At 35.0% G+C, this 19,440-nt stretch overlaps 1 protein-coding gene across 1 annotated transcript; it reads right to left on the minus strand.

The window, feature by feature from the left end:
* Positions 1-1,026: 1,026 nt before the first annotated feature.
* On the minus strand, positions 1,027-10,316 carry LOC131632769 (bifunctional aspartokinase/homoserine dehydrogenase 2, chloroplastic-like). The gene is made up of 18 exons (XM_058903495.1): positions 10,133-10,316; positions 9,961-10,025; positions 8,309-8,683; positions 7,875-7,963; positions 7,470-7,773; positions 7,289-7,341; positions 6,982-7,196; positions 6,755-6,842; positions 6,543-6,656; positions 3,953-4,051; positions 3,391-3,585; positions 3,182-3,264; positions 2,740-2,965; positions 2,364-2,509; positions 2,103-2,238; positions 1,757-1,840; positions 1,579-1,671; positions 1,027-1,430 (listed from the first exon to the last, which is right to left on the minus strand). The coding sequence occupies exons 1-18, from the start codon at positions 10,261-10,263 to the stop codon at positions 1,185-1,187; spliced, it is 2,742 nt and encodes a 913-aa protein (XP_058759478.1). The 5' UTR covers positions 10,264-10,316; the 3' UTR covers positions 1,027-1,184.
* Between the last annotated feature and the right edge of the window lie 9,124 nt (positions 10,317-19,440).

Here is a 19,440-nt window from a genome sequence, read left to right on the forward strand (position 1 = left end):
AGCCCGAATCAACCAGACATGCATTCTTCCAATTTCCTTTTGCTTGCAGAATTTGGCAATGGCTCGGAGAAACAATCAACTCCATTGATGACCTTTGGCAGTTTTGTATATGTAATAGGTTTTCTCAATGTGCACTGATCATCAAGGGAGCCTTGGTTTTCTATGTCAACTCGATATGGAATGTTAGAAACATGGAAAAATACAACACATTGGTTCCTAACTGCCAAGCATTAATAGAAAAAATTCTAGCCCAGATTTCCCTGACAAGAAACAGTTCATCTCACACCTCATCATCTTTAATGATTGACTTCAACCTCATCAAAGCTTTTAAGGTAAACATTCACCCTCCTCAAGCTCCTATAATTAAAGAGGTTCTCTGACATCTTCCTATCCTTGGTTGGAAAAAATGCAACTGTGATGGCTCCCTCATCCATGATCCTCACACTATTGTTTGTGGTGGTATTTTTAGAGATAGCCATGGTAGCTTCATGCTTGCCTTTATTGAGCCATTTGTTTGGAAGTCTTCCTTCCAAGCTGAGCTTTTTGCAGTCCTAAGAGCGATTCCTAGAAATAGAGCATAGCCCTAAGAGCATAATCAAAGCTTTGGATTTAAATGTATTCTAGTAAAAGATTTTTCAAAGGATTCTATCGTGCCTTGGAAGTTAAGGAAGAGGTGGAATGCTTTAAGAATGTAATTGCAAGTATGACTTTTTTCATCTCCCACATTTAGGTCACACTTCTATATCCTTAACATTTTTTGATTTCGTTCCTTAGTTGATTTGGAATGACTTTGTAAAAAATAAATTGGGTTTGTCTTTTTTTTAGATTCATATCTTTTTGAGAGTATAACCCTTTATTAAAAAAAAAGAAAAAGAAATTCACCGCGTTATTAGTCTTCATTGGTCTGACTAGTGAACCAGCTTGATCATACCGGTTTTATTGGACCGATTGCAACTGTTAACCTATAACTATCAGACCGTCCTACCCTACAGTTCCTGATCCAACCGGGAGGTCTAGACTAAGAAAGAGCTGGAATTATTGATTGATAAATATATAGCCAGCCAAACTGTAAATACAAAGTGTTCACATTTGTTTTATTATATTCTTACACCAGAACTAATGTTACAACAAGACAGAAATGTATCAAACTAGACACTACAGAATCCATGGTAGTAAAAAGACTTCTAAGATGGAGCACCAAGATATGAGGCAAGACGTAAAATGTCACTGAATATTCCACCAGCTGTGACTTGTGCACCAGCTCCTGGTCCACGAACTATCAGAGGTTGATCTTTATACCTTCTTGTTGTGAACGCAATAATGTTATCCGAGCCGGATAATTGTGCGAATGGATGATCCTTCTTGTATCGTCGAAGCTCCACCGACCCCTTTTGATTAGCCACGTCTACCACTCCCACATATCTCAACACCTTCAAACATCACATGATAGCATTAAGAATTTAGATATGAACATTATACTATGAAGAAAATGTCATGGTGGAAAAACTAGTTGATAATGTAAACTTCATACAGAAGCTTATCAAATATCAGGTTATGTCATGTCTAGTTATTACTTACTTCCCCTGCAGTATCAGCATCTTCTTGTTTCTCTGATATCTCGTGATCGAAGTTTGGTAATTTCTGCATAAACTCTTGAGCTGATGCACTAGCCTGCAAAATCATCAAGGTATCCATTTTGAGTATAAGAGTATATATTATTACTCAGTACTACATAATTGAAGAAGTTGGTTCTTACTCTTAATTGTTCTGGCACAAGATTTTCAACAGGAATATCAGATAGCTCTAGCTTTAAGCCAGATTCCCTTGCAAGAATTATCACCTGTAGAACCACAGGAATATAAAGCTAAATGAGCATCAAAATAATATTAGTTTGAATCAACACGTGTACTTTAAATCTGTCGTTGTTTTTAGTATCTTAGCATGTAAGCTTGAAATCAAATACAGGTTATCAAATTTGAAATCATGTTCATGCATAAATTTGAGGCCCAATGTTTTGTGAATAAAAAACAAACATCCACGTTTTGGTTCGTTCAAAATGTGAGAAAAAATGCTGCAGATATGTAAAATATTGCACATTGCACCTTTCTTGCAACATCCGTTCCAGACAGATCATCCCTTGGATCTGGTTCAGTATAACCTGCTTCCTTTGCTTCAGCAACTACCTCACTAAAAACTCGTCCATCTTTGAAGTTATTAAAGATGTAACTCAAAGTCCCACTGCAAAATCAGATACAATATCTTCAGTTTTAAAGCATAAGATCAAATAAACAACGTCTTAGATGTGAAGTCTGATTCACAAAAAAAAAGTCAAGTGGAGGAAGAAAAATAGGTTTGAAGTGAACCTGAAGATGCCTTCAATTTGCAATATTTTGTCACCAGTTTCGAGAAGCCCCCGTAATGTGCTAATAATTGGAAGACCGGCTCCAACAGTAGCTTCATAGAAGTAATGTGTGTATGATTGCCTCTGAAGAACTCTTAACCTCAAATACTAGAAATAGAGAGTAAAGATTAGAAACTCCCAAAAGTAGTAATTTATGAGTGAAAAAGTAACCACAGAAGGTGTCAATGTTAATGAGGGTGACTTGTTAGTCTTTCTCATAATAGAAAAACAATTACCTTTCTGTTTTATGCATTCATTAATTCAAAAAACTTAAGGAACCAGCAGCATTTGCCACTGAAATGGAATCTCAAATTTCTTAATATGGTGGATTAGTTTACCTCATTAAGTGGTCCTGAATTTGCCTTTTTATTAGGTGTGATTACATGTATCCCTTTGCGCAGCCAGTCGTTGTAATGGCTTGCTACGCCAGAATCAGCTGTGCAGTCGATTAAAACCGTGTTTGGTATAAAATGATTTCCATGCACATGTTGAACAAATTTTTCCAAATCAGTCACTTCACCATTTTCCTCTCGAATTTCGCTCCACTTTACTAAGTTGATCCCCCTGCAATAAAAAACTATAGTTCATCATAGTTGAAACTAGAAGCAGATTAATATGACTAATAGGGCAGAGATAAAGCCAAGGGAATCCGTTAAAAAATTCAAGAATGCACACTGCATATCAAAGAAATTTTCCTATCAACAGAATATTGTTGATCAAGAAATTTCATTGTTAATTCCTTAGCATTCAAGGGATTGGGCTCGAAACAATTTGACTTACGAATCATCAAGGAGCATCGACTTTGAACCCATGATCCCCATTACACGTAAATCAATGTTTGATTCTTCTTTCAAAGTTGCCACCTGCATTAACAGATGTTACATGAGTTAATCTATCGATCAGGAAGCCGTTATGCTTGTTGAATCCCTACACAGACATGATACTTTGGACCTAGCTACTAAAAAAAATAAACCGTAACCAAGTAGTACCTGATCCCTTAGCTGATCAAGGAGTGTGCTCCCAATTAACCCAGGTCCAATTATGCCCATTGCTATGGTGGTTTCTGAGTTATAAAATCTAGAATGGACGGCTCGCAGAGCCTTTATAGAATCCTCCCGCTTAAGAACAACACTAACATTGTACTCGGAACAACCTTGTGCTATAGCAAGGATATTTATGTTGGCCTGTTTCATTTACAAATTTGACCATAAAAAAGTTAAGCAAACTAATAAATAAATAGCACACCAACATGTTTAACAACTCCTCCGTGTTTCTTTGATATCTTGTTTTGTGATCAATACTTTCACCTCTTCCTTAATTTATTTCACCTGATTTAAGTCTTTTTTTTTTTAACTTCATTACGTTTAGCAAGTTTGTAGACACTACATTCCCATTAACGTCTAGGGGCTGGTATAGTCCGTCGAAATTCTCATACTTTATCGTCAATTTTTGGCTTCTTAGTGTCTTACATAAATAATAACATGCTCTCATATATTTACAAAACATAGTATTATAAAGTTCACAAAAACTGTCATACAAGTAGTACAATACCTTAGCCAATGCATTGAAAAGGGTGGCACTAACTCCTGGGGTGCTTGCCATTTTCTGGCCAACAGCTGCCAATATACTGCAATTTGGAATGACTGCAACCTGAGAAGTCGCAACATACTTTAGATTGTTATAAAGATGATAAAATATAATTTAACAAATTGTATATGTTAACATAATGAATATGTGCATCATTAAGAACTGAAATAAGGCTTCCATCCTTTCACTTGTCATAACATGCCACGACTGATATATTACTACCTCATTGTATTAATAGTCTCTAATTTAATTTAGAGGAGAGGTCAAATTTGTTAACGGAGATCCAAGGAAACAACCAAGATTTCTCCATATGTAATTAAAATAAGTAGATCCCAAATTCATTAGGCACTTGTCAATAATAAAAATTGTAAACCCCTTCAATGGTTGGTCTGTTGGTGAAGGCTTGGGTCCTGAGCATGGTTGTCAAGAACTCGATCTAGATCTTAAGATCTTAAGATTTAACAATCTCACTCACCCCTAATGATTCCGATCTTAAGTAAAATCGTGTGTTGTAACTAAATTGTGAAAAAAAACCCAAATGCTTGCATTTTGAAAGCCGAAAAGGATGACAAGATGCAGAGACATAACAATTCCTGTTCAATGGTGATGATTGCATGCCTATTGAAATGATGAAGTCTTACATTTAGGGTTTAGAGAATAAACATCTCACTTATAGGATTTTTTTAAAATAATTGACTCATGATAAACCTAATAATTTACTACCTCCATCCCAAATTATAAGACGTTCTGACCATTTCACACCAATTAAAAAATACAATTATTATTTTATGAAAAAGTGAAATGATGTACTACCTCCGTTCCTTTATATAACTCTCTTCATTTATATAAGAGACAATTCACTTTTTAAGTTCATTGAATAATCAATGTATGTGGTATGTATATTGACTAGATTTATTAATTATTCAATAAATCTAGAAAAGTGAATTGTCTCTTATATAATGGAACATAGGTGTATAACTTTACAAAAAAAAGTCTTTTAACAATTACTCCCTCCGTTTTTTATTATAAGTCGTTTTAGACTTTTCACACAGATTAAGAAAAATAATAATTGTTGTATAAAAATGAGAAATTATGAAGGTTTTTACAAAATTATCCTTCATTAATGACATGTGGAAGATAAATTTATATAATTGAAAGGAGAGAGAATAATAAATATTTAAGGATATAATAGGAAAAATAACATTAATTATTCATTGGAATTGTAAAGCGACTTATATTTAAATACAATTTTTTTTCCAAAACGACTTATAATAAAAAACGGAGGGAGTATATTAGAAAGCGAAATTAAAAGAGTAATAATGATAGAGGGTATATTAGAAAAAATTGTATTAATGTTGCATTATAATTGTAAAGTGACTTATAATTTTGGACAAATTTTTTCTCCAAAAGGTCTTATAATTTGGGACAGAGGGAGTATCAAATACCACCTCTGGTCTTTAATATAAGAAAAAATTTACTTTTTAGGTTCATTGAAGAATCAATGTATTTGAACTATATGAAGTCTAAATACGTTATTCTTCAATGAACCTAAAAAGTAAATTTTTGTTATATTAAGGACCAAATGGAGTATATCCCTAAAGTTTAACAAATGTTTCATGTTATAGTAATGTTTCATGTTATAGTAATAAAGTATGAAAACTCAATCGTACACGTCAGTCTAACGTCTACAGAATATGAAAGAGTCACATTCTCTCTAATACACTTGTCTACTGAAATATATCATGTAAAAATACTTTAAATATATAATATTAATTTTTCATTTTAGTATGATCTTACAATTTATGCTGCAATTTTATGTTTTAGGATCTTGCTACCCCCTCTCGATCTTTCAAAAATAATGGGGTATGATCTTCCGATGTTAGCTATGATTTTATATTTTACGATCTTGTTATTCCCTCTCATTCTGATGCAAGATCCCGATCTTGACAATTTTGGTCTTGAGAGAGTGCGCCTCTCAAGATCTCAGGTTCAAATTCTGTTAGGTGTTAACCATCTTTGTGTTGGGCAAGTCTATACATAGCGAAGCTCTGGCGTTAAGTGGGCCTCCCGCTAGTGGACGGTCCTCCCATTAGTGGATAGTGGGATTAATCCTTTGAATTATTCGGTTGCAAGGCCGGATACAAAGTTTTCAGAAAGAAAAATAATAAAAAACCTAGCTCCTAGGTCCTTAAAATTACTTCACAGTCAATGCACCAGCCAGCAGTTTTTCTTGGTGTGAATCATTAAGGTATCATTGATATGCGCGTCTTTTTTCTTCATTGTATGCTTAATCTGCCCTTATTTAAGGAACTGTAAATAGAAAAGCGCTTTCACAATACAGGAAAACTATACCAGTACCAGTCAGATTTATACTCTTAAACAAATTCTTAATGTATTTGGAATTAGCTTGTAAGTTTTATTTGTATTTGGAGTCAGCTAGTAATTCACAATCAGCTTTATATGCTTGATACCAATAAACAAATGAACAAAATAATAACTTGGTTGCAATCAAATTGAAATAAGAATAATGTTATAGAAGAATTGGAGTTGGCACCTGAGAAAGACGGCCAGCATACAATGCGTTCTGGAACATAGATTGCAACGCCTCAGCAACAGCTTTTACTTCCTTCTCGGGCACAGCAAAACATACAGAATGTTCGCTACTAGCCTACACGGACGCAGTTAAACATCAAGTCAGTTTCATATATGTAACTGTGGAAAAGTGAGGGAGGGAAGCAGTAAAATATGGTGACTCGGTGAGCGTACCTGAGATATCATAATAACATTGGCTCCAACCTCTTTCACTGCTCTAAAAATAGTACTGGCAGTACCTGGAACACCAGCCATTCCGGTTCTACAAAACAAAACAATGAGAAAAACATTATAGTCTGAAACTTTTTGAGAGTAGTATTTAAGACTAATCCAAGAGAAAGCATCAAAGATCTAGAAAACAAATCATTCATTATACGAAACGACTGCAATTCGTGACTCACCCCTCCACATTTACAAGTGCCAAGTTGTCTATTGTTGTAAAGCCTTTGACATAATTTTTTAATATCTTCTTATCTTCATTTTCAATAATAGAAGGATGGCAGACCTTTGTTCCAGGAGCAGAGGTGTTGAAAATATTCCTTATTATAACTGGTATGCCATATCGAATAACTGGACTAATTGTTCGTGGATGTAAGACATTTGCACCAAAATAAGACTGCATAAGACGATGCAGAATGAAAGTTAATCTCCTGAATTTTAAGGACACAAGAAGTTTTGACGCTTTCCACTTTCCAGTGTGCAACTTACCATCTCCGATGCCTCTCGATAAGACAGTGTCTTCAAAATCACGGCATCACTAACTGGAAAGATATTGTTTATGTAGAATCACATAAATGATAAGACAGTCGCGCATAAAGCAAAACTAAATCATCATCAATATAATTCAATGATGGTTAAACTGGCACATGAAAGAAGGATCAGAACAAACCTTTTCTAGGATCTGCACTGTACACACCATCAACATCTGTCCAAATGGTGACCTGACGTGCCCGGAACAGAGAGGCCATAATTGCTGCTGAGAAATCACTCCCGTCTCTCTTGAGAGTAGTCGGAATATTTTGACGCGTGCTAGCTATAAATCCAGTAGCAATGATTACCTTAGATGGGTTAAGAGAGTACCATTTATTAAGTCTTCGTTCGGATTCCAAGTAATCAGGATCAACTTGATCCGCACTAGTAGGATTTACAATAAGGACTTCCCTTGCGTCCATCCATTTGCAGTCAATCCCTTTCTGCATAGTAGAAAGGAAGCGTGCATGATGCAACCAGCACAACTCACATAAACGTAAAAAAAACAAATTGCAGATATTTTCTTGTTAAAACAACATAGTACCTTCTTAACAACATAAGACAATATCTGCGCAGACCATAACTCCCCATGTCCCACAACTAAGTCAGTAAAAGATTCTGTAGCATGACCAGCTGCAAGATATTAAGTGTGTCATTAGTTGGGATGATAGCCCCAGAAATTCCTTATATGCGACAATATAGATGCATTAATTATTCCTATAGACCAGAGTCGTCTTTGAAGGCATGCAAGGCAGGTTACCAGATAGCGGTCAAAATTTGTCATGGTTAAACCATAACTAAACAGTCTTATAAAATGTTTGTCACGGCTAAACTATAGTTAAATAGGACTTCTATTTATTTTGTCATGGTTAAACTGCGACTATTCTACACAGGATCTCCGAAAAACTGAGACGGCTCTGCCAAAGACAGTTATAATAGAAGAACGGAACAAAAGAGAGAAATAAAAGGCATGTTTACCTATGTCTATAGCATGAAGCATTGCCTTTAAGTTTCTAATATCTTGATGCAAATTGGCTAAGAAAGTGGCAAGATCATCTCCATCAAATAACTCATGTGCAGTTAAACTGTGCTTCTCTTCAACAACATCCAGTGCAGGTATGTAAGACTTATCCTGAGATTGAGCCTTGTATATGAGATCATACATCATATCTGTTACTTTTGACATAGCAGACACCACCACCAATTTCCTCTCAGAATCATCATTGATAATTACATCTGCAACATTGTTTATCCTCACTGAACTTCCCACACAAGTTCCACCAAACTTGTGAACAGACCAAGTTTCTCCTTTTGGTAGCTTTTTCTCCTCTACAGCTACGTCCACTGTAAAATCTAATAAAAGAACAAGCTAATTAGATAATTATAACTCAGCAAAATTATTATCAATAATGATTTCTAATATAGTATTAAAACAATAAATCAGTCCGAAAAACCAAGAACAGCCCAAAATTGAATATTACAGTATTAAATATGTTTAAATGTTGTTTAGTGTAAATCTCTAAATCAAATTTTGAATTTTGCTTATAAAACCAAACAGCGTACATAAATTTTAATTTTTTTATTAATACGATATATTATACTAAAAGGTAAAAGGTAGTGCACTAAAATCATTTAATTGGGATTCATCAATTAGCCATGTCTGATAACTTTTTTAAAATAATAGTGTGACTTGACACTTAACATGGTCGTGATTGGTTGATAGTGTAAAATTATTTTACATTGTCGGTGCATATTATTTTTTTCTCTTATATTAATCTATTATTTGTTAATTTTTAATGGGTTTAATGGAGATGCACCGATAGGGTAAAAAAGTTTTATACTGTCATATAATGAGAATATATTATTCTATCATATCATATCAGTAATTTAAAAAAAAATTATTTTACATCTACAATTATATTTTACATCAAATTTATTATTTTACTCTATATAATATTAATAAAAAAATTATAATTTATAATTTAGATGCTAATAAAAAAACCAATCTTAATTTAAACTGTATTAAATTATACAGAATATCCAAAATTGAACTAATATATATATATATATGGCTTTTGCACCAATTTCCGACCTACATAATAGATCGACTAATTCGGCTCGTGCACTGGCCAAGTGTTGTTTCTGTCAAAAAATCAAATTCGGTATTCTCTGAATATTGTCATTTGCATAGACTCGTTTGTCACTCGAGTATTTCCCAAATATATAAAGTAATATATTTTTGAATCGGTGTAACCTATTGATATAGTGTACAATTACTTAGAGTAGCATTTATTTATATTTATCTTATTGATATTTATAAATCAACTACTACTATTTAAAAAAAATGATTGATCCATTTGTAATAAAAATTGTCAAAATTTATTTTTATTTTTATTTTCAATACAACATTAATTCATATTTCTCTCGATTGTATCATTTAATTGATCATACTACATATTTTACTCTCAATTTAATATATTTTATTTTACATCTACAATATAAGTAAATACAACAATACATAATAAAAATAATTTAATAAAAATAAGTTTCCCTCTTTCATTTATATATTCACGAATCTACATCAATAAACAGAGTCAATTATTTTGGATGACATAAAATAAAGTATGAACCTGCAAGGGAAGAGTGTATCTTGAAGGTTGGTGAGTCTCTTCCCCATAGAAAACTAACACTCTTCCTGAAAGGAAAAAAAATACTAAGAATAAAACATATTTTCAAAACCAAATGAAAATGAAATCTGTGAAAATGAAAAAGTATCAGTTATGGAGTGTGAAGAAAACATACCGAAAGAAGTGTGAAGAAGAGTGGAGGGAGAGTAAGGAATGAGGTTGAAAGGTGCGATGTGGAAAATGTGAAGTGTTTGGAAATGAATTGGCGAAGAGAGATTGGGGAGTGACGGGGCAACACGACGCCATTCACCAGGAACGAGAAAGGACAGTGTGTGTATGTGAGTGAGAGTGTGAGGGGAGTCTCTCTCACCTTTTATAGTGAAAGAAAGATGTATGACAAAAGATTGGTGTCATAGTCAATTATTGGTTTTGAATCAAGAAAATATCTACTATTTGTCCTCCATTATAAAGTTAATTTTCCATAATTGATCAACTCGCATAAATTAATAGAAATGGTATAAATAAAAGGGATTTTTTTTATTATGTGTTGATATATTTATATTTAATATAAATTAAAATAGAACATAAACAATTAAAATTAATTTAAATAATATTAATTAAACATATAAGATGTTAATGGATCGCATATAAACTTCATTTATGTTTGGCTTAATATTTTTTTATTCGGTATGTTAACCTCAGAGCTTATTTCGGTCTCTTAACTTTAAAAATGTTCATACTGATTCCTTAACTTTTCAAAACGTATCATGTTGATCCTTTGCATTTAGTTAGCGACGAAAAAACTCAAAAATTGATCACTAAATCAGTCACTAATATGACAAAAATAACTAAAATAGTACCCTTTAAAATTAAGACACCAAAATAAACCGAGATTTAAAAAAAAAATTGCCTTTATGTTTTTAGAGAAACTAAATGGTGTGATGATATCTTGGCTAAAAGGAGCTTTTGTTATGATCCTATTTAGGGATGACAAAACGGGTGGTGAACAATTGGGTTGGCCCGCGCATCCGTCAAAAAATGGCGGCTTGGGTTGGAATTTTTTATCCGACGCCCATCAAAGCCCATCCCGCCAAAATCTTCTGCCCGGCTAAGCTCACCCCGCCAAAGTCCGCCGCCGGCTAAAGTCCGCCTCACCTATTCGTTAAACTCGTCTCACCTTAAGCCCGTCATTTTTTTAGTAAATTCTAGTTATTCAAATTCTGGATGGTTTTATTTTATACATTTATTTTTAAAAAATTGTTCTAAAAAATAACTGAAAAATTTAATTAAAAGGTAAAAAAAAATTATTAATCTATTAAAAAAATAAAAAAAAATATGGGGGGTAAGAACGCCAACCCGCCACCTTGATAGGACAGACATGATTTTTATGCCCATTTTATTTGACGGGCTTGCCCGCCCCGCTTGCTTTTTAGCGGGTTTAAGACGGGACGGGCGGGCGGCCCATTTGCCACCCTAATCCTATTAATCATGTATATGACCATTGTCCGAAGGATTTATATAGTCTATTTCTTAGCCATCTGACGAGGAATTATATCCCGCGTTTCCTTGTAATTTATTTTAATTTTGGGCTTAGACCATCTATCTTATAAAAAAAAAGACAATCTCTCATCTCACTTCTTGGAGTAATTATACATTTAAGATTAACAAATGTAAATCCTTTTACAGTATTTAAGGACACCATTGTTATTTTATTTTTTTTACTTTTCACCAACTACTCGTATAGTTCAGTTCGGATGTCATTTCTAACATTGAGTAATTTCAGTCCCCTTTTAATTGCAGTTGCGAGAGATTTAACTGTGATTCTTCCTACCTAGTTCTCCATTATTTAATTATATACTATTACAGATTAATTTTTAAAGAAAAATAAGTACTATTTTATTATTTTATAATTATTAAGAAAGTTTAAATTTTTTAAATCTTTTTAAAGTATGTTTTGTGGAAAAGGTGTCAAAACAATTTTGATTGGTTGATGTTTATGAAAAAATTACAAAGAAACCAAATTAAATATAACTTATACTAGAGAAGATGCATTTTGTAGAATAAAATGTATAAATGAAATAAAGTTGATGTTTTTTTTTCTAATAATTCATTAAAAAAATGGATGTTTTTTTTTTCTAATAATTTATTAAAAAAATGAATGTTTTTTTTACTTATAAACCATTATAGAGAGAGCACTTCTATTAAAAAATGTAATCAATTTAGCTTTGAAATTTTGTTTTATTAAAACCTGAGTAAATAGTTTTGTATTGGTATATTTATAAAAGACCTATAAAAGGCGGCGTAGGAAGTTCTCTAAAGAGAGGACGTAGTATATTGCCTCTTCCAACTTTTTAGCCGCCCGTTTATTGGAACGAGCATTTGTCGTTTAGTTGTGGCGCATTTTTCCTATATCACTTGTCTTCTATGAAAACATGAGAATAATGTGTCTTTATCTATAATAGTACCGGAGATGAAGTCAAAAAGGGGAATCCATTGAATAATAAGGGAGTTAATTGCCCCTATTCGAGCTCTTGAGAATGGATATCACTCTTTTGGAGCCTTAGATCCAAGTTTAAGGGGCTCCAATAAATACCTCAACCCTGAGTTTGAAAGGACATTCAATTTCACCTGTAAATACCAGTATACAAAACTTCTTACCTTCCTTTCTTAATAAAGTAACTTACTCCTCTATCCTAGAATTTATCATTGAAAGTTTCCATTATCTTGAGAGAGTTTAACAGGATATGCCCATGAACCTCCTTATACAAGGATCTGAGTTTTTTAATGGCTAACTTTCTAACCAAGATCGGAATTTTCAGTACGGAGACCTCCACAATCTACTAAGAGTTTTTAGCATAAGCTAAACTCACGAAACAAGTGAGATTTTTTGACATATGGCTTAGCTCACAAACTGACTGAGAGTTTTAATAACAAAGATCTCCCTAACGAAACATAGGTTTTACTTCTTTTTAACTCAACAACTAAAAGAGAGTTTTTCTCTTGGTTTAGATCAAAACCAAAATAAAATTTCACTCAATGGGATATTACGAAGAGACCCTTACACCAGACCAGACTACCTCATTATAAAAATTTAACTATCGAAAGCACTAAAATATGAGAAAATAAAAGAGAGAAAGAGAGGAGAGTGAGAGAAAAGGTATCTCAAATATGTTTTCTAGTGTGTTAGAAATGAGAAATGATCCCTCTATTTATAAGACAAAAAGGTGGATCAAATATGAAAATAATCTATAGATTTTCAAAGTTGATAATCAATTATCACAAGTTCATAATCGATTATGGCAACCCAAATTGAAATGTTTTAATGTAGAGTCGTTGTCAACTATTAAGTGATTTCTTAAATCAATTTAAAGCATTACAAAGTAAAATAATCGACTATCCAATAGGCTTAATCGATTACCATTTGTAAAATATGCTTCTAATTGACAAGACATTTCCCTAATTAACTAGTTAGGCTTTTAAAAGATTTTTAGGTGATTTTATAAAATTAAAAGAGGATTTTCAAAGGGTTTTGTGTGTGTGTGTGATTTGTTTTAGTAAATTCTAGAGTGAGTCTAATATCTTTACAAACATTGATCACTCGACACATACACAACGAGCTTTCATCCTTCCTATCTTTCACAACTCAAAAGCTTATGATCCTTGTCATATTATCTTTGACGTTAACACTTAAATCTTCTTCCGATGAGGCTTGAGATGATTATTCATGATAACCCCATCATCACACAAATCGCTTGATTAGAGATCTTCGCTGACGTCATCGAACGTCGCTTACCATAAGGTGTTCTCTCCATAGAATGACACATGTAAATTGATCTCCAAGCATAACAATATTGATCTCCGCAACTTGATCAAGACAACTTGATCACCATAACTTGAGCACATTTACTTTAACATTGTATAAGATAATCTTATAGCTTCATCTTGATCAAAACATATTGATCTTCAAGCACCATCACTTGGTAAATATGTTAAGCAGCATCACTTGATCAACATATCATACATCATCACTTGATCAACAACTTATCAAGCACCATCACTTGATCAATATATGAAGCATCATCATTTGATCAACGACTTTTCAAGCACCATTACTTGATTAAAATATCAAACACCATCACTTGATGCACAATATCTCAAGCCCCATTTGTTGATCCATTTATCAAGCACCGTCACTTTGATCATCATTCAGATGATATCATTTAAACCAACGAGTCTTGAATAGTAAAATTGATGAAGACTTTTCTTAAGAGTGTTATCTAACATCAAAACCAAAACAACATATTATTACCGATTTCATACTTTCAACTACATAAATCCACACATTTTAGGGGTCTTTAAAGTTAAGTACTAATTTGAAAAAGTCCAATAAACCGATAGCTCTAATAATAATTACTCCATCGATTTTCTTTTACTCGTTTTATTTACATAGGTTGTAAGTTACTCATCATTTTTAGAATTCAATCTAATATTAGTTATATGTTTGCCAATAATATATTTAGTTATTTATTTAGTACAAGAGAGAAAAATAAATAACATAGTAAATTATTAAATATATTAGAAAAAGAAGAAAAAAAAAGATAATAGTATTTATCAAAATTGATTGATTGTCTGTGTATATATAAAAAGAATTTTAAGAAAATGACATATAAAAAGATACAAACTGAAAACTGAACTTGTTGATCACTATGTATCAAAATTATTATTTATAAATTGAAATTATACATCAAGTCATTTTATTTTCTATATATTAATTGCTTTGAACTAACAATATAAAATTGTTTTACATATACTTTGTATGTAGACGTAGAAATATTTTATTCGAGATACATATTATAAATTGATTAGGTTTTTTCTTTAGCCACCTCCCTATGGGGGTCATCCCCAGCGAAAAACCCAAATTATCCCTGCTTCGGAAATGAACTTCCGAAGCACTTTTTTTTTTTAAAAAAATTTTCACAATTCGGAAGTTCATCTCCGAAAACACCTCATGGGGGTGTTTTCGGAGATGAACTTCCGAAAACACCTTTGTTCAGATTTTGGGGGGTTTCGGAAATGAACTTCTGAATTATGCAGAAACAGGTTTTTTTTATGTTTTTCACAGTCTCGTAATTTTAATTAAAGGAAACCGGGAATTAAAATAAATGACATATAACCAGAAAAAACTAATATGATAAAAAAAGTAATATATACAAGCCGATCCAAATCCAAATAAAAATAGTGTGCTAAAGATACAATCCGAAAACAAAAAATAAATAAACCCGACCACTACTGGGTGTGCCTAACCCTCTCACCCTGGGCCCTCCTCTGTCGCCTGTATGCCGCCGCACGGCCCGCATCAGTGACGATCATCTCCATCACGGGGACTGCCTCTGGACCGCCCCGATGAACGACACCTCGATCCAACGCGTCCCGCCCAAGCATCTCTATCCGCTGGCAGATCGGCATGAGATCAATGGCGTGGTCATCCTCGGCCTGCTGGTTCTCCAGGATCTCCTCGTGTGCTGGCCTAGGAGCGCCGGGAACGTCGGGTCTCAGCAGAGGATGTGACATCCGGTAGAACCATGTGACGTATCCCTCCACACTGTGTCAGTCCTGTGTGACCCGAGTGCGACGGTACTCCTGCGGTACCACATGATGCTGCCAGTCCTCCCATATGGCAGTGAGCTGCACTCGGGTCACTGTGTCGGGAGCAGCCTCAAAGGGTGACCTGGGTATCTGCTGCACGAATCCGAACTGACGCATGCACCGCTCAGGGAGATACCGGACCATGATGTCGGTCCCGCATGCCAACCAGCCAGAATATAGAGATATGCCGTCAAAGGGGACAATCTGAGTGTAGTCGCTGAACGGCCTCCAGGTGATGTCGTCGTGCATCGTGCGGTCCAGGTACCCACGGTATGGTCCCACCGCATTGTTCCCCTTCTGGAGAACGTATCTGGCGGCCCTGGGCATGGCGTCAACGTACACAGGATCGATGTGGAAGCCGTGGATGCGGGAGAAGTAGGAGATGATCCAGCTCTGAAACATAAATAAATACGAAACATAAGTAAATAAGAAACACAAATACGAAACATAAATAAATACGAAACAATTAAAATGAAACGTACCGTGAGTAGTGTGCAGGATCCAACCAACTGCCTCGTCCTCCAGTTGGAGGCCTCATTCAGCTTCTGGTAGAGGTATGCCAGAGTAGCTGCCCCCCAGTTCCACTGGTGAACGGTATCCAGGTCCATGAAGTAGCGGAGGTAAGTCACGTCGACGTACCTTGCACTCTTGTCCACAAAGCATGCAGCGCCTACCACATGCATGTACCAGCACCAGAGAGCGCAGCCGCGGTGATACTGTGTGAATAGATCGTCACCCGCCTCCTCAGCCTCGGCTGCCGCGTCCAAGTGGTGCTCGAAATAAGCGCTCAGTATGGTGAACCGGATATGAGGCCCAGATGTCGTGATGCACTCATAGTCAGCAGCTTCGGGCTCCATGCCCAAATAGAGCGCCATACACTGACTGGCTTCGAACCTCTGAATCCGGGTGTGGGCCAACAGCGGACCCCTGATCGACAGGTGGAGAAGACACTGCACGTCATGCAAGGTGATCGTCATCTCCCCAACCGGCAAGTGGAAAGAAGACGTCTCCTTGTGCCAGCGCTCCACAAAAGCCCCCTGCATGTCGTGGCTGATGGTGGTGTACCCCGTCATGCAGAGCCCGCTAAGCCCCGAACCTCGCACCGCGTCGTTAAACCACTCAGCTGCTGGTTTAAACAGACTAAAAATCTTCCGGGCGTGGTTAACCATTTTCTAAGGATCTCTCTCCTATTACAAAAAAAACAAATAAAAGCATATGTTAAATAGACCGTTAAGAAAATATCGAATAAACGTCTAAATTATAAACGGTTAAATTAAAAAAATACCTCTCCCTCCCAGATACGCCGAGCGACGTGATCGCGGTAGGATATCAGCACGGAAGTGTCATAGGGCCCTCCCGGGTAGCTGTCCTCCTGCTCATCCTCCTCCCTAGATGGAGGGTCAACATCCGGTACCCCCTCCGGCTCGTGGTATGCCACTGCCACCTCCTCCTCCTGCTCCTCCTCCTCTCGCTGGCGAGAAGAAGATACCCGAGCCAGCCGACTCCTAGATCCAGATGAAGAGGTACCCTCTCCCACGTCCACGGGAACTCGCACACGGCGTCCCCGGCCCTGCCCCCGTCCCTGTGTCGACGCCAGCTGCGCCGCCGCCCGCTCGCGTATAGCCGACGCAGTCTGGGACTCTCTACCCTGTCTGATGCGTGCTGGTTGGTTGCCTGGCATGTTCCTGTAAACAATTGAAATCGATTAATATGCGAGACAAAAGAAAAAACAAAAAAAATTGCACTTCTGATACAGTTCAGAAGTTCATTTCCGAAAACTGGGATGGAGGTGTTTTCGGAAATGAACTTCCGAAACACCCCTGCGCAGAACTTCTCTGCAACCTCCAATGGCAGACCCCAAAATCAAACTTCAAAACTACTTTTATGCCTACTAAACAACCTAATATCAGTACCAACCTATCTTAATGTATATTTTTCAATTTCTACACCCTAATAGAGTTTATTCAAATGGATCTAAAAATTGAAATAAAATGCTAAACTTACCAATTAGTGTTTGAGATTATTTAGGTTGAGATTGGAAGAAGACTTGGGCAATCTATTTGACTTCACACTTTCTTGTTGCAGAAATTTTGAAAGAGGATGATTTTGGAAGAAGATTAGGGTAAATGAATGGGGGAGGGGGGCTGTTTTGCTTAATCTGCAAAACGCGCAGTATTTCGGAATTGAACTTCCGAAATACTGTTTTCGGAAATGAACTTCCGAAATAAGTCAAATTTTTTTTAAAAAATGGCGCTTTCGGAGATGCATCTCCGAAAACACCTTTTTCTTGCATTTCGAAAATGCATTTCCGAAGTTAGGGATAGTTTGGGTTTTTCGCTGGAGGTGGGCTAGAAAGTTGGGAGGTGGCCAAAGAAATTTCCATTTGATTATGTATTAAGATGATCTAATTGTATCATCTTGATCCTTTGTTATATTTTCTTTTTATATTTATATTTCACTTAAATATAGTTTTTACTTCTCAATTTACATTCACTAATGAAATTTGTCCCTTTATTTTAAAATTATTCAATGTTGACCCTTCAATATTTTTTTAGATTAAAAAATAATAATAATGTAACGTGTTTTGAAAACATGACATACGATTGTTAGGATTTAGTTTAGTTACTTATTTGTGAAAGAAACTGATTTCTTGTATTGCAAACAAGCAATAAGTTATCAATTTGTGAACCCTACTATTATGACACCTTATACATACTACTTGTATGTTTAATCTTATCTTGTTTGTTACAAACACATGATCTTGTTAGTTACAAAATCCAGATTTGTTAGTTGGTTGGTTGCAAACCACTAGAGTTGGTTAGAATTCATCGAGATCTTCTTTCTTTTCTCTCTTTGTACTCTCTCCATTTTGTTTTTCTAAACACAAATAAAACTTTGTTCTCCCATCAATTCCAATATTTGATGGCATTTAAGATCATTGGAGAAAGTTGATAGAGAATCTCTTGTGTTCAAAGAAGTATTAAAGTTTGATCCAATATGACGTCATAATGGCACGGGTGAATGTCACTCCTCAGCAGGTTAAGATTGTTGCTTAGGAAAAATTCGTAGACTTAAAAATGAAGAAATATCTTTTTCGATCTAATGATCATTCTATTTGTAAGAAAATAGTAGTAAAGATGGAATTATTGTTGTGTTTTTATTTCATGTGATTTGCACTACATGTGTTTTTATTTCATGTGATTTGCACTACATATATATACAAACTGTATAAACTAAAAGTGGACACAAGGATATATGCATTGAAAACCTACCATATATTTTACCTATAAGAAAAACCTATTAATATAATTAAGGCTAATTTACAGTTTTGGTCCTTCTATTTTGGTCAATTCACGAAATCAGTCCCCCTATTTATTTTTTAAATAATTTTGGTCCCTCATGTCCATTTTTCGTCCAAAAAATGTTGATTTTTCGGTTTTTGGTATTCGTGGGATACTTAACGTAGAGAGCATTTTTTTGGAGAATGAAAGAGATGAACGAACAAGCTGGGAGAAAAAGACGACGATCAGATAAGACGATTAAAGGAAGAAAACGTCGTCAATAATTAATATTTCTTATTCCAAGCCAATAAAAGTATGCTACGTATCTAAAACATAGTACACAACAGTGTTTTTTGAATGAAAAATGGATATGGGGGACCAAAACTGTTTAAAAAATAAATAGGGGACTGATTTCATGAGTTGGCCAAAATAAGGGGACCAAAACTATAATTTAGCCTATAATTAATAACAATTTCCCTATGAAGAGATACAATTGATGAGTTTTGTCTGCTGTATTTTTGATACCATATAAGAAATACAATTTCATTAATTGTAT

The sequence above is a fragment of the Vicia villosa genome, unplaced genomic scaffold, assembly GCF_029867415.1.
Source record: "Vicia villosa cultivar HV-30 ecotype Madison, WI unplaced genomic scaffold, Vvil1.0 ctg.001020F_1_1, whole genome shotgun sequence".
NCBI classification, from domain to species: Eukaryota; Viridiplantae; Streptophyta; class Magnoliopsida; order Fabales; family Fabaceae; genus Vicia; species Vicia villosa.